At 37.8% G+C, this 22,670-nt stretch overlaps 1 protein-coding gene across 1 annotated transcript in view; it reads left to right on the forward strand.

Moving 5' to 3' along the window:
• Window positions 1–361: 361 nt before the first annotated feature.
• The window catches only part of VTA1 (vesicle trafficking 1), a 74,313-nt gene continuing 52,004 nt past the window's right edge, over window positions 362–22,670 (forward strand). Inside the window, exons 1-2 of the mRNA XM_045010023.1 lie at window positions 362–561; window positions 21,026–21,120. Of these exons, the coding sequence (XP_044865958.1) occupies window positions 453–561; window positions 21,026–21,120 (204 nt within the window). The 5' untranslated portion in view covers window positions 362–452. The remainder of the gene's footprint in view (window positions 562–21,025; window positions 21,121–22,670) is intronic.

Genomic DNA, 22,670 nt, shown 5'->3' on the forward strand with positions numbered 1-22,670 from the left:
GCCCCAGAGCACCCACAGAGTCACCCCCTGTGTCTGACAGGGGAACCGACACAGTGGGGGAGGCCACAACTTGTGTCTCCCGCTTTGATAAGAACAGGCCTGCAGCGGCTACACTACCGACCACCTGCCCGCCCCAGAGCAGCCCGCCCCGAGGCGATTTCTAAAGCGCCCGGATCTAGGGACGCTCGTGTCAGCGCCGGGCTTCGAACACGGCCCCCCCCACCACGCAGGCGCGCTCTGCACGAGGCCGCTTCGCACCGCGGGGGGCGGCCCCTCACCTCACTTTTCCCCGCCTCCCACCAGGGGTCGCTGCTGCAGGAGCGAGGCGCCACTCCCCGCCTGCCTGGGCCGGCGGCGGTCACGGCACCGGAAGCGGAAGTGGGCCGCGGGGGTCGGGCGTGGCGCTAGTTGTTGTTGCGAGTGCTGCCGCCGCGGGTCCGGTCTGGGGCGTTATGGCGGCCGCGGCCCTTCCTGCGCTGCCCGAGCAGTTCAAGAGCCTCCAGCATCATTTGCGAACCGGGCAGGAGCTGGACAAGCGGGAGCCGGTGGTGGCGTATTACTGTGAGTGAGGCTGCAACGGCCACGAGAGCCCCGCCCCCCACTCACCGACCGGTCCCCCCGCCCCCCACCACTCCCTGACCGATACCCGACAGCCACGCCCCCATCCCGTGACGGCGTGCCCCGCCCCGCCCCCAATGCCCCTTCCAACTGCAGCCCCCGGCGCGCCTGCAGGCCCGCCCGCCCGCAGGACAGACCCCGGTTCTAGGCGCGGGGGGGGGCGGTAAGCATAGTGACGCAATAGCTGTTCGTTAGCGTTATAATAAATCACTTTGTACCGCGACTAAACTTGTCCACATTTAATCCGGTGCGATAAGTTAATGTTTGTTCCAATCTCAGCGTTGCCTTTCATTAAGGGAGCACCTATTCTGGGTCCGCCCCCTCAGTGATTAACGCCCAAGCCGCAGCGTCTTGCAAAACACAGCCCAGTGTCCCCATCGTCACCTCACTGTAATAAATGGGCCACCCTTAGAAGTTTTAAGAGATTTTAAAATATCAGTGATGGACGTTTTCAAATGCCTCTTTGAAATATAAAAGTAGACTCTTAAAATGGAGAAACAGACTAGATTCAGGCAAGCTTGGTTCTGTTCCCAGCTCTGCTGCTGATTTATCTGGCCTTCAGCAGTTCACTTTCCCCATCTTTTGAGACAGATGTTTGTGTATACGTCTGGATATTTAAAATCTTCATTTGTTATTGTTTAAAATTTCCTCTTTTTAAGGGCAGGTCTACACTACAGCCCAAGTCAATCTAACTTACGTTGCTCAGGTTACATGGATGCAAATTTTGTGCTGTCCACACTGGTGCTACGTTGGTGGAAGATGCTCTCCTGCCGACATAGCTTATGTTTCTCGCCGAAGTATATGCCAAAGGGAAAGTGCTCCAGTGGTACAATTGTACTGGTGTAGCTGCGCTTATGTAGCACTGTACAGTAGAATGGCCCTCACTCATTTTCAGCAGGGAGGAAATGATATTTTCTTAGGGCTTGTCTACACTACAGACACTACAGCAGCACAGCTACAGTGCTGCAGCTGTTCTGCATTAGTGTAGACCCTTGCTACAATGGCAGAAGGGTTTTTTTCATTGCTGTAGTTAATCTACCCCTTGGAGAGGCAGTAGTAGTTGACAGATAAATTCTTCCATTGATTTAGAGGTCTCTATATTGGCGCTTAGGCTGGTCTAACTACATCTCTCTGGTGTGTTAATTATTCACATTGCTGAGCAACATAGTTAGGCCAATCTAAGTTTTAGGTGTAGAGCATGCCTTACTGTTTCTGTCTCTCGAATGACTTATTCTTCCCCTTTGAGATAATTTTATCAGGAATAAACTTCATGGAGTTGCTGTAGTATATTTTCAGAAAGGAGTAAATGGGGAAAGGAGTTTTTTAACCAATGATTTAATAAAGTACTTCTTTGTATACAGAGGTGAACTGAAAATGCAGGCTTGCAGTATTTTGAAAAACATACACAACTCGGAGGCCCAAGAATGATCCTAGTCTTTATTTCCTGCAAACAAATAATATGCTAATACAGTACTAGAATATCAACAAGTTGAATAAGTCACCTGTAAAATAACAGAAAAACTGGATGTTTGTAATAATTGCTGGATGGTTCTAGTAAAACACAACACAAAGTCATCTTGTGGGTGAAAGGAAGCACTAGCTTGCTCCTGAAGTGTTTTTTTGTTATCATATGTTACACAATGTCTAACTATGTCATACAAATAATAGAGTTTATGTAAGCAAGTAAGTGCATGTTTTTGTTCTGATGAAACTAGATGCAGAAATGTTTGATGATTAACCAGTACTAATGTCTCTTATTTTCTTGATTTATATATGTGTTCTGAAATCTAATTTAAATTCTCAAGAGTGTGTAGGAAAAACTAACTTTTTATCACATCTTAATATGTTGTGATATTTGAACTTCAGTGAATAAATACTTAAGGGAGAGGATATAAAGTGCCAATTAGCTTTATATCATTTATCAAGTGCATCCCTGCTTGAGCTTTAAATTAGTGTAGGTGGCCTTGACTTTTCCATCTGGCCACTCAAGTGTGCTTACTGTGTTATTGAGCCTAGCAGAAAAATATGTTCCAGTGACGCAGTGTTTCTCATTACATTCAACTTAAAGTAAAAAGTGATGACATCTTGTTTTCAAAACTGTTTAGATTCTGAATCCTTTTAAATGTCACAGAGCAAAAGAATCAGTCATCACTGAAATCATTTCAAAACTTTAAGTAGTGTTTCATACAAATAGACATCCTACCCATCTCTAGCAATGAAACTGTTCCTACTATATTGTATGGCTCCAGTCCTGCAAGTTCTGGTGTGTTGGTGTGCTGGAGAGCCCTGTTCATGTCGTGGGATTCCATACAGGGGCAAGGAGTTGCAGGATCGAGGAGATAGGCTTCGATCCTGCAAATATGTGTTTAACTTTACTATGATGAGTACTCCCATTGACATCTTGTGACTACTCAAGGTAGTAAAATTAAGCACAGTCATGAGTGTTGGCAGTGCCAGGGCCCTAAGGGTTTTTCTGCACATTGTTTAGCAGTAAAATTGTAAGTAGTGACCACTCCTTGATATTACTGCGATATGTAACTTCCTGCTGTTCCCTTCCTCTAAACCCCCCCCCTCCCATTTCAACAGATAATGGGTGTTAAGTCTGTGTTATGAACAGACCTTGGTACTTGAATTGGTAGTCAGATTTTTTTACCGCTAAATAACAACTAAAAATCAAGAAGCAAAGTGTAACATATTGTTTGTCTCACAAAAATAGCAAACAGAAAATTTTAAATAGAAAGATACATGTTTAGAAGTGTTTATTGTTAGACTATAATAGTTTTTTAAAGATTACACGTTGGGCTTAAACTATTTTTATTTTAAACTGCGTATTGTAAAATACTTTTTTTGAACATTTCCTTTTCTGGGCTGTATTAAATAGTTTGTGTTAATCATATGGCAAGATCTTCTCAGTGGTTCTTGTTCAGTGACTAGCTGTTTCCACACCCCACTAACGATCAGATTTAGTATGTAGTAATGTCTAGAAGAAAAGTTATATAGCTCCACTAGAGAAAAGGGCACAGGTGATTAATGGGGAACAAGGTGGAATTCTTCCTTCATTAAGTAATATGGGTGGAGGTTAGATTGTTTAATAGAGCTGCATGACTTGTTCAAGGGATGTCATTTTCTAAACACAAGGAGGCAAATCTGATAATAAATCTCTGGCCTGTTCAATACCTAAAGAAAAAGTTGTCCCCAAGTAATATCAAAGGCAGTCTGACTGGAAAATAAACTTGCTAAATAACCGTGTTTGAGAGATAATTACTTGTTTCTGTATCATGTTCACTTCTGTTGTAGAGGTTTGATGACGGAAACTTCTTAATTACTGATTTTCTTTCAACCTTTCACTCTTAGCTCTTTTCAAATTAGCCTGTACATTTTCAAGAGTATATTTATTAACTGAATTGTGTTCTTTTTACTTACTGTAGCTCTAATTTAAAGGTATTGATAGCAGTGAAGGTGTACTGAAAGCAACACTATTGTCCCTGAATCTTTTCAACACTCTATAGTACATACATAAATCACATTTCCATAACCAGTAAAGGCAGTATACAATAGTATAAGTGATATAGTCAGCATGCTCCAGCAACTTCTAAGAAGCAGAGATATAGGGCCTGATTCTGATAACGCAGTATTATAAATCTGAAATATCTCTGTTAAAATCATTGGACTAACTGGTGTAAAATAAGTGTGAAAATAATTTGATCCCTAGATTTTTTTTTTCCCAGATCTTTTTTCGGATCTTTGAATTAATCTTTTGGTAAGATGACAGTTAAAAAAGTCCTTACTCAGCATGTGCATTAGTGATTTTCCTGAAATTCAAGGAAAGAAAACACATACAAGATTTCAAGTTGCTTATTTCTCCCAGTACTCTAGCTGGCCATTGTTTGATTGAAAAGCTGAGCGGAACAGAGGAAAAAGCACCTGGCCCCCATTTTTCAGCAGTTAAATGGGTTTTTTTCACTTGGGGAAATTTGGGGGAATAATAAAATGTTGACAGACATGACCTTTTCTACCTGCAGTAGATCCAATGTCTTTTTAAACCAAGAGATAAAGAACAAGGAAGTGCTGCTTGGCCTTTTTGTCTTTCTAAGGCTGAAGTCTGTGCAGTGTATTGCAGTTCTATATGGATCATTCTGTTTGGCATTACCGAGCTATTTCTGTCTGCTTGTTTTATACAGCAGCTATAGTGTAGACCCTCTCACTCACCTCTATTTGACATAATATGTTGCTTAATGAAAACCTACTTAGTGTTTTTCAAAATTAGCACCAGCTAAACTCATGTTACAGTAAAGTGTTAGCATAAGTGGTAAATTTAAAAACTTGGATATTAAGGCACAGAAATAATTATAGACAGTAAGAAATATTTTTCCCACTTCACTTGGTTATAGTTGCAGAAATAACGCTCTACTGTAACTTCATGCATTTTTGCTTATTAGGAAAATATTGAGTAACCATTAAATCTTTCTTGAAGCAATATATAACTAAATGGTATTAGATCTTTCCACTGGAAAAAATCTTTGTCAATTATGTACTTTATACATTTAACTAGGGCTTATTAGAATTCAAAAGCATAAAATATTGTGCCCAGAAGATTCCTTGTTTATTAAAAGGTGAGTTCCCCAGAGTTGCTACATACTGGAAGGAAACATACATTTATTACATGTCTGCAACAAAGTTTCTTTGCAGGATAGTACCTGCTAAGATTTCAGAGTTCAAACTGATTCACGTGTGGCCCATGGTTGAACAATCTGTTTTCTGTATCATAATAGTAATGGGGAAACAGATTTTATGGGGTTTTTTAAATGTATCATTGCTACACATTAAGGAATAGGTTTTAATCTTTTGTTTTTCTGGAATATTTAAGGAATAAGACATCTAGTTTGTGGTGTGCTGTGACTCATGTTTTGAATATATGGGATAAATTGTCCTCAACTTCAGTTTCTTAAAGATGGGTTTCCTTCATCCTATATCTCAAGTATTTTCCTTCCTCTGTCTTCATTTGTGGGCACTTCTTCCTTTAAGAGGATTGCAAGGAAGAAACTGTACTCTGATGCCTTTGCCCTTATTGTTGCAGCAGAAGAACAAGTAGCTCTGTATTTAGAAGCAAACGCTTATGAGAAGGGTTAATAAAAGTTAATAATTGCCAAATGTATTCGCTGGAAATTATTAGAACAATGAAATCAAGCTGACGATATTGTTTAAAAATACCAGGAGATGGACAGAAATGGAAATATAGAACAGATATGATTCAGAAATTAAAACTTGTTTTCTGAGGTGTATATTCTTTTACTTAAGTAAACTATTAAACCTATGACTTACCCACTGGTCAGAGAATAACCTTTGGTCTAGGACCTCAGTACAGACCGGAGGATCATGAAGCCTCCATTTTAACCTCTCTCAGAACGTTCCTTACACTAACTCATTGTCCTCTGGCGATTTTGTGAATCTAGCCCTTTAAAAATGGCCAGAACAAAATGTTTACTTTTATCTGAAATGGACTTCAATTTGCCAAATTTGATTTGGGTGCTACAGTTTGTTTTGTTTGTTTAATTGCCAGCAAACTGAAAAATCAGTGATTTGCACAGCTCTACCTCCAATTTATTCTGTCATCCAGCTAACTATAATTCCCATTGGCATCTCCCTGGAACTTGCCATTTTGGGCAAAATTCTCTGCAGAGGAGCCCAGGTTGATATCAACATCACCACTCTCTTGCATCTAGCAGCTTGTCTACACAGGGACATGCAGGGTAAGCATGGATGTACATTTAAAGCGCATTAGTGATTTCTCACTAACTCCCTGTGTGGATACTCTTACTGTGCACTAGAAGCGCCTTTGCATTTATACCCTAAATTACTCTGCACTAAGTTCCTTGTACTGACAAGCACTTAGTGTCCTAAAAAGGTGATTAAAGAACATCAGCCTTGTAAGTAAAATGAGGGGTAACCCCAGCAGAAGAGATCCAAATCCCTGGTTCTCTAGTAAATTACCTATCTCCTAGAACTGGAAGGGACCCTGAAAGGTCATTGAGTCCAGCCCCCTGCCTTCACTAGCAGGACCAAGTACTGATTTTTGCTCTAGATCCCTAAGTGGTCCCCTCAAGGATTAAACTTACAGCCCTGGGTTTAGCAGGCCAATGCTCAAACCACTGAGCTATCCCTCTCCCCTTCCTTGACCCTATCTCATATATCCCTGTTTGATTTGGACAGAAAGGGGGGCAAAAATAAGGTAAACGCTAAAAATCACAATAAAAGCAGTCGTCATTGTTAGAAAAATGATTTTCAAGTTGAAAGTGTCCATTTAATCATAAAATATTAACATATCTTCGCCAAACATATTTCACATTTTAAAACATACATCTCATTGCTAATCACAAAAGAAACGACCATTAAAAATGCAGTGATTTCACACTTTCCCTCTTTGCTCCTTCCCAACACACTGACAACCCCATGTAATTTACATGATCAGTCTTTGATAGACATTTCATAGGAAAATAGATTGTTCTTATGATTCTGCAATATACTCTTCTAAAACAGGTGTACTATAAATCTGAAGACCTATTGTGGAACTGGTGTAATTTTTTTTCTTTTCTAAATTGACGTTGATTATATAAAATTCATTTTGGTTATTAATATGCAGGGTTTAATTTAGAAGGCATATGTTACTTCCCTGACCCTGTCCTTTCCCTCCCACCCCAGTCTTCAAATAAAGGAGTTCCTTTCCCCATCCACCCTTTAGTCTGCATTGTGGTGTTTTTTCTTGGCTGAGGAGAGCTGGATGAGATTGTTTGATGCTAACAATGCTACTTCTACAGTAGCTCAGATCTAGGGATTGTTACAGAATGATATAAATACTGTTCCTTCTCACTAGAGACCAGTACGGAATGGGATCACAAAATCTAGATACTGAATGAATATGACTCAGATGTCACAATGTATATTGCTTCAGGGCCAACATAACAGACCCTCTTCTGTAGCTTTCACAGACTATAGTAGCTCAAGAGTTATTTTTCTTTGGTGTGGACAGTCCCATTTTTAACTTCTTTCTTTGAACAAGCTGTGTCATCTTAGATGTGGTAACTCATGACTGCAATTAATTGAACTTGTCTACTTCTACTTTTCAAGCAATTTCTTAAGTATTTGAAAAAGATCTCACTTGCCTTTTTACTAAACTCTTACTCATTCCTAATATCAAGGTTAGTGTTTTTTCACATTAATATATTGGACCATAGTAGTGCTCTGAAGTTAAAAAAAACAAAACAATATTATGATCTCTGCAAGATTGGATTTAATAGGGAATATGGTAAATTGCCTTAACAATACCAAGAATTAGAACTGTAACCTTTCCATTGCATACAGAATACCATTGCTTTTGTCTTTCATATGTATTAAGTGCTCATAATAGGTGTGACTGATAGTCTTGAAAGCTGATGTTTTCATCAGTTGAATAGGTACAGCATAGACAGTTACACTGCAAAGTTCCCCAAATGGTCCTGAAAATGTAGCTCAGGGCTTGGCTACACTTGCGAGTTACAGCACAATAAAGGAGTCCCGGGCACCCTAGCTCATTCCCCGTGCACACTGGCAAGGCACGTAGAGTGCTTTGTCTCCGTGGCTACAGCGCTGCTGGTACTCCACCTCGGCGAGAGGAATAACATTTGCTGTGCCTTGGCTACAACGCATGAGCGTCGGTGTGAACGAGGTGTTGGGTTACTGTGCTCTGACCAACCTCTGGAAACGTTCCATAATCCCCTTAAGTCAAGTGGCCACTCTTGTCATTGTTTTGAACTCCTGTAGGAATGTAGAATTCCCTTTCCAAGCTCTGTTTCTGACAGCCAACATGCAAGCCATGTGGAATGCTGTGTGTGAGAGAGAGAGGTGGTGGGGAGGGGTCTGCTGCTGTCTGAACTTGCAAGACAGCATGCTGACATGCTCTCAGCCCGCCAAAAACCCACTCTCTCTCCCCCCACATACACACAAAACACTCCCTGTCACACTCCACCCCACCCCACATTTGAAAAGCACGTTGCAGTCACTTGCATGGAATAGCTGCCCATAATGCACAGCTCCCAATGCTGCTGCAAGTGCCGCAAATGTGGCGATGCCAGTGTGCAAGCAGCTGTCAGTGTGGACAGACTTCAGCGCTTTCCCTACTGCGCTCTACGAAGGCGGGTTAACTCACAGTGCTCTACATTTACAAGTGTAGCCATGCCCTCAGTCTTTGCCTGGAAGAACCAGGGATGAGTGTGTTTCATTCTTCAACCTACTAATCCTTTAAATTTCTAAAGGCAAACAAACTTTCCATTTGTGATACATTTTCACACTGGCCATTAAAGAGAGGAACGATGGTCCAGTGTTAGGGCAATAGCCAAAGACTTGGGATCAAGTCCCTGCTCTGCCACAGACTTTTTCTGTGACCTTAGACAAGTCACTTAGCCTTTCTGTGCCTCAGTTCAGCATTAGAAAATGGGGATTGTAGTATTCTCCTGCCTCAAAAGAGAGATGTGAGGATAAATGCATTTAAGTTTGTGAAGCACTTAGATACTATGGTAATGAGGGCCATAGATAAAACTTACGTTTTTAACCCCTCCCCGGAAAAAAAAATAGGTCAGGGAAGTCTCCTTTTATTCTTTCAGCTAGTATTTTAAAAACAGATGATTTTTCATTTCCCTTGGTTAGGTCAATAAGAGAAACCAAGCAAATGTAAAACCTGTCTTCAACCCTTGTCAACAATTTTCTTAATTTTTTTTGTGGCTTTTTCCTTTATAGTGTATATGTATCTCATGCTGCATACTAAGCAAACAGATAGTGATGAGACAAAAGACTTTTTAAAAAATGCTTTCTCCTGACCAACATAACTTTCTTTTTATGAGTAACTTATTTTATTATGAGGCTTAAGATCAGAATCTGTTAGGTTATGTAAAGCTTTTAACTTGGAAAGCCATTGATTTGTTATTGTTAGCTCTGTTTAAAGTATTCGGGATATTTGGAGTATCTGATTGTTAAAGCCGAAGTAAGGTTTTAGAAAGTGCATTGGATTGACTCTGACAGTGTACTTGGAGATAGTGTTATTTTAATTATTTTGTGGAAGTGCAATAATCTGACCATTAAAGATTCAGATATTAATACTAACCATTTAAAAGATTAAAACCTATACTTTTTAGGTAATGTTTGCAAGTCTACAGATCAAGTTATTGCCCATTGTCGTCTTCCTCATAATATTTTAAGCTTTCCTTGTGTTTGCTCTGACCATAGCCAGCATCTTCATTGTAATTTATGGGGCAACCCTCTGGTATCTTTCCTTTGACTGAGATCCTAGGTCTGTCCTATTTCTGTCTCCCCTGAGAGTAAATGAACAGGTTATTCATCACAATGACCATGAGTATCCTCTAATTAAAGTCAGCAATTTTAAATTCATGTATTTTTTTTAAATCTTGTTTTTTAGAGAATAATAAAATAAAATTTTAATTAGTGTAAATACATTAACAGCTATGTTGCTGCAGAGTATTTAGCTTAACTAGATCAGACTTTTTTAGTTTTATTCAAACTTTATGTAGAAGGACCAGAAGTTGGTCTTTTAAATAATAACACTGAAAGACCAGAGCTCGGAAGAGTGAATTGGTCATTCTTTTTCTCGGATTCTTAATGGAGATTTGTAAAGCCTATTTGCATTACCAGCTGAACTTCAGAGTTGCAACATGTGTTTTTAATTGCAAATATAACTGTATTTTCCAATTAATTCATTTTATTTAACAAGCTGGTATTCTTTAGAGAATAGTATGTTCTAAAACAGTTGTTTATAATTTTCAAAACAATTTTTTTGAAACAGTATCAAGTTTGTAGTATTAATAGTACAATATGTATCTCCTACATAGTGTTTTGAAAAATATGACCACCCAGCACATATACAACATTGTGGTAAGTTTTAAAATGTGGTACTATAAATGATCCCCCTCAATTCCAGGATTTGGAATACTATTAAATATGAACTGAAAATAGATTTTTTTTTTCTTGGATGGGATTTTTTTTTACTTTTTAAAGGTAGTCTGGCTATCTTTTCCTCCAAAAGAAAAAAAAGTTTTCTTCTGCTTGTATTTTTCCTTAGAAATATCAGGAATTTCAAGTTTTGTTATTTTTGGAGAGGACTTATTGTTTGACTCAAACACTTTTTTTCAGTCAAACTCTTACTGTTTGACTTTTTGCCCATCTGCATCTCCCATGTTATGTAATTGGGGGTGGGGGAAGAAATATGACCCTCCAAGGTGCTTTTTTGTATATATGTGTATATATACTGCAAAATAGGTAACATGTACTGAGTCAGTTAATTCAAGTGAGTTAGACTTGGCCATCCTGAAAAAGTAGCATGATGAATACTAAAACTACTAATTCCATAGTGGAATAAACAGTGGTGCACTTAGAAATCGTTTCTTGCTTGTACATTTCACTCATGGGAGGGACATAAGGGGGAGGCATGTGACCTCCCCATCTGATTCCCAATGTGATTCCTCCCCAGCCTGGGCCCTCCCCGTACCCTCACGATGATCTACATCCATAACCTGGGGGAGGGGGTCTGACTGTCCTCCTCCCGCTGCGCTGTAGACATCTGCTGTACAGACCCCAGGCAGGAGGGCTCAGGAGATGCAGCTGCGTGGAAGGGCTGAGGGCTGAGCTGGGGGTGGTACAGCCGCACCGGTGGAGCATGAAAGAAGTTGTTGTTTCTGTTGGCTACAGAACAGTTGTCCACATTGGATTGAATGGGTCTGGAAATCAGGGTGGATTGATTTTCAAATGAAGGCAATTTAAATCATGATTTAAATCACCAAGTGGAAATCCTTAATTTAAATAGCAAAGAGTCCTATGGCAGCTTAAAGACTAACAGACATATTGGAGCATGAGCTTTCGTGGGTGAATACCCACTTCGTCGACATGCATCCAGTGAAGTGAGTATTCACCCACGAAAGCTCATGCTCCAATACGTCTGATAGTCTATAAGGTGCCACAGGACTCTGCTGCTTTTACAGATGCAGACTAACACGGCTACCCCTTTGATACTTGATTTAAATAGTCGATGTTAGTCAACTTTTCCATTTGTACTTTAGTTACTTTCTAAACAAAGTTGCATTCTCATTGGTCGATATAACCATTAAAACATGTTCACTTACAACTAAATAAAGCCTTTGTGCTAGATTTGGTACATCTTTTTTCTACCTAAGAGAGTATACTGTAACTATATACATATATTTAAGCAAAAATATATAGCTTTATATTTTCAGATTCTTATTAATTGTACATTTTATATGTTAGAAAATAATGAATAATATATTGCTTATTTATAACAACAAAATAATTTTTTGCTTATCATTTGTGTCAAGCTGGATTAGGATGGTAACTGGAATTTAATTAAATGCACAAAACATCATATAACATTTATTTTTATTAAAACAACCTTAAATGTCGTGGGCACAAACTTCTGTAACCAGAACATATTTCACATTTACAACTAAATTATTTTAAAAAGAAACAGAGGTATTAGCTGTAGTCAGTGAATAAAGTTGATTACTGATATTTCAGGCGAGCCTGGGAAAATTTTCAAATTTGTCTAAGTGAAAGTGACTGGAGCTTAAGTTCCTACTTGCCTAAGTCTGTTGAAAATGAGACAACCTAAGTTACTTGGGTTGTGTTTCAGACTTTTAAAATTAGTAAATCTCAGTCCCTCCCTCTTTGTTTTTATGCATAGGCATTTTCAATTCCCAATCGATTTCTCAACTTTGAATGAATTAGTCCACACGAAGAAAATAGTCTTTCTATGCCTGCAAAAGAGGATACAGCTGTCAGAAGCCAGTTTAGCACTTCAGCATGATATGGTTCCAGGTGCTTAGCTCCTGACTTCTACCAGTTCAGTAGTGTGACTTTCTTTAAAACATAATCAGCAAACATATATTGCTTGAATGGTTCACCTCCAGCCCTGAAATTTATTATGGTTGGTATGACTTGAAGGGTGACTATTAGATGCTCATGTCATAGCAGATGCATCTTCTTCAGCAGTTTGGCATCTACTCTGGTACTTTGGATTGAGAATATTGGCAAGAAAATGAGGTGGAGTAAATGCTTGACCTACCTGCTTCTTTCCTGCCTTAACATTGTTGTTGAGTATTTCTTTCTTCAGTGTTCTTTCCAAATTTCAACAGTATCAGCAATACAGCAGCAATCTTTCTGCAGTTTGTTCAAGGCTATGGAAATAGGTTTCAGTGTATTCAGCATATCTTCTATATTTCTCTTTAGCGCAATGTTGACTGCTTTGTCTGTGATAGTTCCATCTATTTTGTCACGATTTTCTTCATAAATTGTCATCAGAATAGGCCAATTCTTAATAAATAGCTCAAAACATTCAGCCACTGAATTCCATTGTACATCTTGGGGGAGAAATAGTTTGGATCCTATTGCTCTCCAGTGAAGCTGAAATAAAGTGGTTGTTACTGAAGTAGTTTTAAATTTCAACAATATTGTCCTTTATTCCTGGAGTTTTACTTAAGTCTTTGGCTAAAATATGCATCAGATGAGCTCTGCAGCCATATGTTGTAAGTTTCAGGTTCCCTCAATTACCTTCTAGATTTCTTCTCATCTTTGCTACATTCACAGCATTGTCTGTGATAAAGCTACACTTTGATACTTCAATTTTTGTTCACAGTTTTATAGTTTTTACTGCTACTTCTTTTTAGTATTCTGCTGTATAGTCATTTCCTGATGTATCAATTGTTTCTGTAAGATAGAACTTCTGTAAAATAGAACATCTTCTGTCATCAGACAAATACAACAGGATCATTGTGTACATTTCTTCTCCCATCAAGACCCAGATGAATGCATTTCCCATCAGTGTTTTTTGCGCGCTGTTCAATTTCTTTCTCATACACTGTATCCAGCAAACTTCCAGCAGTGTCTGCTCTACTGGGTGGAGTGTAGCCTGGTCATAATAATTGAACCATGTCAATGAAATGTTTTGTGCTGAACAAGATGAAAGGGGGGAACTTGTTGCATAAATGAACCGAGCAATCTTTTCATCTATGGAGTCTTGCTGGAATTTGCTGGTCCTGATTACAACTCATCCATGGTTTTACTGGATGATGAAGACAGTACTTTTTGGATACTTACTTTTTGGTAACTTACTGCTCATGTGTGTTTAGTTGCAGTGCTGCTGGTGGTACACATTGCAGATGGTGAACGTTCATAATCCCTTATGTCTAAGAAGGACCCTGAAACAAAATGATAAAGGAAGTCGCTCACTGAATATTACTCAGTGCACTGCTTAAAAAAAGTGATTGTAAATGCAAGATTCCTCCGAGTGCAAATGTTTGTAACACATTTTAAATGATAAAATTTATTCTAAACCAAGTTTTATAGGGAAGATAATTAATAAATATACAGATTATCTAAATCTATTTAAACTCTTATCTCTAGCAGCATACCAAACTGGTTGGAAAAAAAAGGGGTTTAAAAGTTAAAATTCATAAATGTCTAATAGAACTTTATTTTTAAACAGGAAATCTTCACCTATGACAGGGGTAAGCAATCTATGGCATGTGTGCCAAAGGTGGCATGTGAGCTGATTTTCAGTGGCACTCACACCGCCCGGGTCCTGGCCACTGGTCCGGGGGGCTCTGCATTTTAATTTAATTTTAAATGAAGCTTCTTAAACATTTAAAAAACTTTATTTACTTTACATACAACAATAGTTTAGTTATATCTTATAGACTTATAGAAAGAGACCTTCTAAAAACGTTAAAATGTATTACTGGCACGCAAAACCTTAAATTAGAGTGAATAAATGAAGACTCGGCACACCACTTCTGAAAGGTTGCCAACCCCAACCTAAGATGTTTGATTATATTGAGCATTAAAAAATAATTTCAGAAGTCCAGCAGTAACAGTAATAATATAGTTGATAAATATTCCTACAAAAAATGTACGTGCCAATTATATTTGCATACAAACATTTTGAAATTCATAAGTAAGTAATCCACCCAAAACGCAATTTTATTACAATAACTTGTCATAGATTATCATTTATTAGCATACTAGGACCTGGTAGGCAATCCATAAGAATGATGCAAAAATAAGTTTACTAACCAGTTGATTCAGATTGTTCAAGCATGTCCACATCATCATCTTCAGGTCATTTATTTCTGAGGAGTATTTTTCATTATGGTGTTTCATTCTGTCATTTAGGACTTGCACCTATTTGGCACATGTTCCTGTTTTACCCAATGGTAGAGGAGTTTCTTGAAAATCTTCCTGAGTAGGGTCTTTTTATGACCTGCAGCCAAGACAGTTTTTTCCTCTGGTTCCCAGGTGTTGAAATCAACACAAGAGGCTGCACTCTGAAGAATACTGTTCCTTCTTCCCACAGGGTCTTGCTTGAACACCAATACTGCTCCTTTTTTTTTGTTTGCATACTTTTTGTTTCTTATCCCTTGTAACATAAACTGGATCCACCCCTCCCCAATTCTTCACCCTGCGGGGAAAAAACAAACTAACAACTATGGAAGATTTCTACTCGTGTAACCCACATGCATTTTGCACTGCAGTATTTTATTTGAGACAGAGAGGGCAGATGAGAAATTAATGGATCTCAGTTTGTATCTCATTCTGTGTACACATGCAAGGAGACGGAGCAAGGCCATTTACTTGAAGTGCCTAGAACCATCCAAAGCAAGAGCTTGTAGTTACTGGGCAGGTTAGTGCTCTTCCATTAACTGGAGAGTAAGCTTCTGTGGTGAGTTGACTCATAAATAGTCATAATTTTGAGAACTGAGCCTGTCAGGGACAAGCTATAAAATAGGAGTAAGAGACCGAGGTGGGCTCAATGGATGATCCTGATGCGATACAAGATGGGGGTCTCCTGGAGTCAGCGGCCAGGTCTCAATGTCCCCCACAGTATCAAGCCCTTACTACAGTACATGACCTGTTGTGCCATATTCTGAAAGCTTGAGCTCAGAAATTAGATTTTTCCTCTGATTTTTAATTTATTTAGAAAAGCATCCTTTAACTCAACATTTTTGATGGTGACATAGATTCAACATATTTATTAATATTTTAAGAGATTATAATAATGTCAGACCGTGACATATTTTTATTAAATTTAGAATTCATTTTAAACAGATTTATTTTTAAAAAGAAAATCTCATTATAATTTACATAAAATAAAAGTCAGAATTAAATTTTAAAAAATCCAACTTAATATATATATGTATATTTCTTTTAATCTACCCTCCTGGAGAGAGAACTATCTATTCGTCATTACAATTCGGTCATCCCTCTAGGCCAGAGTAGAAGCATGTGGTGGGGCAGAATTAGAAGCTAGCAGCTACCAATAATATCGATTCTGTGGATAGAACTTCATTTGCTGCTATTTTATTTTTATTTAGTACTAAATTCATTTAAAAAAGAAAAAAAGTTTGTTATCCTGGCTGAAATCTGGAATAATTTACTATGTTATAGAAATGAATGTTATGCTCAAATTAAAGACAAACTACTCACAGAGAAATTGTGCTGTGCATTAGCAAAGGAGGAATAAACTAGTATTGCGTGACACGAATAAAAGCAGAATAGTTTGTGTCAAAGCTCATTGTATAATTCCTTCCAGCACACCCACACTTAGTATTTACTGAACAAAGATTAAGGACAACAATTGAAACATAAATATTCAGTTGCTTGGAAAAACATTTTTGTGTGAATTATTACTTGCCAAGTCTTTATGACTTTGAAGATAAATGTCCTGTCTTAAAAAAATGAAAAAAAAGTCAAGAAAAGAAATAGAAACAAACTGTTATTGATTAGTAAAACATATTTCTATCTTTGTGTATAAAAAGATTTAAAGCGATTTCAATAATACATTACTAGCAAGTACTCCTTGCAGTATTAAATGATGGTGGCAGTAGCTTACTCCACAACCCTTTCTTTACCTCTCCACCAACCCAGTCTCTGCATGTTGATTTAGTTTTGTTTGAGTAGACAAATTTGAGCTGCTAAAATATTTCATTAATTTTAAGAACATGGGAGCAAAGGTAATATAGTTTTGTAATTATATATTAAGCAAATTGCTTGATACAGAGGTGAGATTAGAAGTGAGTAATCAGCATCTTTTATTCATCTTCAGATATCTCACATCTGTATCACAAGTAGTAATGAAGATTTGTAGGTCGCTTTTTTCTGACAAAGAATACCTAAGCGCTTCTAACAGTCCAGTTAAGACTTTGGAAATTTGTGTGTTCTTGCAGCTGGAATGTATACCTAACCATGGCTTTTATTTCAGAAGTTACAGCTGCTTGGCTTTCTTTCCACTGAGTATATTTTTTATCAAAAAGTTAACATCAAGTGGCTGCCTTCATTTTAAGCCTATCTCTTCAGTTTGCAGAGTATTATTGGTTCCTTTAAGGACAAGCACTAAATACATTGTTTCAAGTTTAACAGAAGAGAAGTAACTGGAAAATGAGCTTCATAATCATCTTGATGTAAAATGACATCTTGAGCCATTAAGCTCTTGTGTAAAGTGTTCTCATTGTTTTAAAAGGAGACATCTTTGGCTGAAATAATAGTTTAAATATAAAGCATAAGGAGGATCTAATTCTGTGTTGTATGTGGTATTAAGCAACTTAGCCTCCCTATGAGGCTATTAGGAATCAAACATTGTCAGACAAAACAGAATGTGTGTGACCTTAGCAAGTATCATAGCTATATGCTTTTGCAATATCATGGAAACTAAAATTTCTGGGTTTAAGGGAATGTAAACAATTCAGTCTATTTTCTTTAAGAAAAGAAATGAGGAAATATCATTGATGATTTATTAATGTTTGGGTTCCCTCAGCAAACTGGTGGGAAGAGGTAGGGATTTGGTTTCTCACTTGGGAGTTGCCCCTGAACATTGAGAACTCCTATCTTACTTAGCAATGCTTAGGGCCTAGTAAGTTTTGTCTTCTTGCTATTAGGTGTCTGTTAAAAAATTCAGTAAAGGAACAACCTGGACTTGAAAAGAAGACTTGGGCATCACTGCCTACAGCTCAGTGAAGATATCTGCTCGTTGTGCAATTGCAGTCAGAATAACAAATATGTGAAGCCCTTATCCTTCAAACACCTACACACATGCTCAACCTCACTTTTGGACTGTAGTAAAATTAAGTATATTGTTGTGGGATCGGGACCTTAGTTTGCATCAGCAACCAGATGGAGAAAAATATAATGCTTATGGCTTACTCCCAACTGGAATACTTTGGTCATCCCTTCTTTTAAAAGGTTATTTTAGAGTGTTTCTAGCGGGGCGGGGGAGGAGGGCTAGAGAAGGGTCACAAAAATGATTAGAGGCATGGAAACACTTTCATATGAAGAGAAATTGAAAAGATTAGGTTTGTTTACCTTAGAAAGGAGATATCAAAAAAGTAGATAAAACAATTAATGGACTAGAGGATTTAGATGGGACATTTCTGTTTTCTCCCTGTCTTAGAAGCAACAAATTCAAAAGTGAAAACCAAGAAATATTTTTTGCATAAATCTGAATTAGATCATCACTGATGTTATTGAGTCCAAAAATTTAATAGAATTCAAAAAGAGCTTAGATATTTATATGCATAACAAGAATATCCAGAGTTTTTATAGTTAATACAACAAATTTTAGAGGAGATATTAAACCTCATGCTACCAGGTTTTATGCCAAACTCTATTAAAAATGCAGGAGGTAGGTTATTCTGCATCTGCCTAACGCAGTGTTTCTTGTAAGCTCCTCTGAAGCCTCTGTGCTGGCCATCATCAGAAATCACTGGACTAGTTGGTTTGTGGATCTGATCCAGTGTGGCGATTTCTATGTTCCTGTAACACAGCCATGAAGGGCAAAAAGTAGGGAAAAAAATCTAGTGTTTTTTTAAAATGTATTTAATTGTATCTGGGACCACAAACACTAAAATGCCATAATCATATGGTTAGCCCTTACTGCAGGGCAGAGTTAAAGTTGTTTGGGTGCTTTACATGTGCTTATTTTAATATGTTTGGGTTTCTTTTCAGTGTATCCTTAATTCTAAATTTTGTGGATTTGTAATGCTTGGTTTTAGGATAATTGCAGCACCTTGGAGAGTAAAAAAAAATTACTGGTACATACTCTTAAACTTAACTATATCTTAATGTAGGTGAGGGGTTGGGAGTGGGATAAGGATAAGGGGGTACATATGATAAATTCCATCTGCTTTTAAACTTACTGCATTTCTTTCAGTTCCCAAACACTTATTTTCAGTTGCTCAGAGCTTTTACCGAAAACATATCTTTTGGACTGAAGTTCCTATTTAGTCTCAAAATTAGAACTTTGTTTTTGTTTTTTGTTTATTGTATTGTTGATTATACAGCTGTTAGGCTATTTTTTAAATTATCCAGATGTGTACAGGGAGGAGTCAGAAGGCAAAAGTACTTTATTTTTCATCTGCTAAAAAAATGTTTGTCTTTCTTATGGTTAAATAACTCAGATTTATTTTAACATTTTAAAACTTGGCCAGGGCATGATCCTGAATAAGGAGTGCATACTTTGTCTGGTTTGAAGAAATTTGGTTTTGAAATAATGTGGTATTTGGCCCATGTGAGGTACATTTCCTAAACTTTGGAAAGACTTACCAAATTGTGAGACTCATTGTTCAAACCTAATTACTGATAGCCAAGGTGATTCTGTTCTACTTCAGAATCACTGGAGGAAGCTTGGAGCCAGCAAGTTCAATATGCCCTCTGATTTATCTGCATTCAGAATGGGAGTTGCGGGTTCCCTACCACAACCACTCTCAAGTCCCTCTGCCAGTTGCAAAATCAGCTTGTTACACCCAACCACCCTGCCCCTCTAGGCAATTTTATTGGATTTAATGTATTATGATGTGAAGGGGGGACAGATTGATAACTTCAGCATTAATTCACTGGAGTTGTTGAGGCAGTTTCCAATTTACTGTACATGTATTTTATGGTGATACTCACTTTGTTATTATAAAATAAATGTTATATTCTTGCAACAAAATATCATGGTTAGATGACTCCACATACATTTAGTGACCCATTTACTTTTTAGTTTCAACCATTGTATGGGCATATCTTTGTAAAAAAAAAAAAGTCTCCACATTTCCTTCCTTCCTTTTCCCCCCTGCCAACATAACATAGAATTATTGGTTTGAGTTCCATGTTAAAAAAAATATGGGGAAAAGAACCTTTGAGTTTTTATCCTGTTACTGTGAAATAGATAAATAAGATAAACCAAGTGGAAAAATAAAATAAAATGGGGGAAATCTGGATTCTGTATCAACTACTGTGGATTGTGCTTTTTAAATTTTTACATAGTATAGGGCAGGGGTGGCCAAACTGTGGTTCGCAAGCCACATGTAGCTCTTTTACAGTTGGAGTGCTCCATGAGCTGCACTTTGTCCCTCCCCCCATTGTCCACCTACCAGACTGGGGGCGGGGAGCTCGGGGCTTCTGCTCTGCGTCAGGGCAGTGGGGCTTCAGCCCCGTCGGCATGCCTGCTGGGGATTGGGGCTTCAGCCTTGTCAGGTGCCTCCTGCATGGTGGAAGCCTCGTGTCCCAACAAACACGCCCAGCTCTCAAACTTCTGAAGATTATCGTATAAAGAAGAGAGTCAGATAGTCAGTAAGTTTGGCCACCTCTGGTATAGAGCATAATTTCAAACCTTATTTTAGAATCATAGATTATTAGGGTTGGAAGGGACCTCAGGAAATCAGATACAGTAATTTCAGGGAAAGGGTTAACTTCAGAATACTTCTCTGGATAGAGACTCTGCATTTTGAGACTACAAAATGAAAATTCTTGTTTAAATTCCAAAAATATTGAAATTGGACAGGTTGGTTATACCTGTCAAACTTTAAATTTAATCCTATTAAATCAAGATTTTTTTAAAAAAATAACTATTAGAAGAGAAATTTAAACTCTAAACCTATTAGTTAATTGGGATCAGCCCCTGACATACGCTACTCTTTCAAAAAGGGGGCCTCTTAATGAGGGAAATGGATCTATAACTCCTAATTATCACTCTAATTCGGATAAACTCTTATACCTAAGGGAGATGAAATAAGATGGTGTTTATTTACAAATGCTTCGTTATAGTTATATTTTAGGCCTCAATCTGCAAAAACTTACTGATTGAAATCAATTGATTACTAAGTGCAAAAAGTGAAGCACATGCATAAATCTTTGCAGAATCCAGTTTGCCCGAAGTCTGCAATAACAAATGTACATGAACACTCAATAGGGTTAGAGTTGTGATGTGAAAATGAAATTGTTTCTAAGAATATCTGGTTTTGGGGCAGAGAGAGAGAGACACACACACTTACTTACTTACTTACTTCATTAGTGACCTTTTAATATTTTCTCTCCTTTTAAGGCCGTTTGTATGCTATGCAGACTGGGATGAAGCTTGACAGTAAAACCCCAGAGTGCCGCAAATTTTTATCCAAACTAATGGATCAATTGGAAACTGTAAGTAGTTGTGGGGTTGTTGGTTTTTTGCTTTACTATTACAGAATCTGCTACTACCTCACTTTTTAAAAAATTCATCTTTAAACAATTGGAATTGCCTTTCCCTTAGCATTACTTAATGAAACAAACCTATAGGTGCAAGCATACTGTTTAATTGTTGTAATGTATTGTTTTTAAATTAGGTGACAGAAGGATTGAAAAGGGGGAGAGGGTCTACATATATTTACACAAACCTAACTGAAATCTAATACAAACAAAATGTTAACAGTAAAATTCCACGTGAAGTAAACATGTTACAATGATACTTTATTTAAACTCTACTGAGAAATTAGATGACCTAAGGATAGGATTTTCTAAAGTGCTCATTCATGGCATATCTTTTCTCCTACTGAAGTCAATGAGAGTTTTACCATTGACATCAGTGGATGTGGTTAACTCAATGCTGACTCCTTTTGAAAATCTTACCCCAAATGTCTTGCTGGAAGGAATAAATCTCTTTCCATTCTGGTAAGATCAACTAACATAACAATCTAAAATGTTAAGATCTGTCGTAATTTCTGAACTCGATCAGTCAAGAATTCATAATGTGGCAACCTTAATCTTACTCACTTATTATGTAAATAATCATCTGAGCCTCTGAGAAGCAAGGACCAATACTTTGCAAAAGAAAAAAGTATCTTAAACTGAAGAGGAGTAAATTGGAAAAGGAAATGCATGGCTGAATACATCAATAAAGTTATAGAAACTGAATGCCACCTAATGACTTCTAATGTAAAATTCCTGTTGCCCTTCATAGAGTTGTCTTCCTTTCTTTCCTCCCTGGTGAAGGAAAGCTATGCTTGGAAAATATTTTTTTATCATCATCATACCAGTTATGAAGGATATTGCAATGTGTCCTCAAAGTGGTCATTTTTTGAGCTATTCTGATCTCTGATAACAAATCTTTGAACATGTAATGAAAATGGACTAGTAAGCAATGGAGGGAACACAGAAGTGAAGTGTTGATGGAAGTCTATCCCACTCTGCAGAGAGGCAGCCCAAGATGGAGTATCTGCATTGTGTTTATGTTCTATCCTAGAATAGAGTGAATTGTGATAATTGAATCTGGAGGTGACTAATGCATGGATCACTGTGGCAAGAGCCTCATCTGGGAGTAAATAGTAAAGTTTACTAGCAAACTGCAGTGGAAGGAGGATTTTTTATTTATTTTTTTAATACCACTGATACTATCTGATGCCTTAGCTTAGGGATGTGTTAAAGAGATTCACAAAGCATTACGCTATTTGAATATGAAGCCAAGGACAATGTACCAGCTAGTTCTTCAAAGCATTTTTCTTACCAGCACTGCCTCAGTCTTGTCTGCGTTCAGTCTGAGCTAGCTGTTAATTCAGTAGCTCCTGTCTTGTTGGCATAATGACATTTTTGCACAGCTTTTATCTTTCAAAAATGCTATATACAGGAAAGTGTCATTGACATGTTGGCATTGGAGCTTGTTGTATTTTGCCACATCTTCAAATGGTCTTATGGGGGAAAAAAAGGGGGAGATGAAA

Source organism: Mauremys mutica, chromosome 3 (assembly GCF_020497125.1).
Source record: "Mauremys mutica isolate MM-2020 ecotype Southern chromosome 3, ASM2049712v1, whole genome shotgun sequence".
NCBI classification, from domain to species: domain Eukaryota; kingdom Metazoa; phylum Chordata; order Testudines; family Geoemydidae; genus Mauremys; species Mauremys mutica.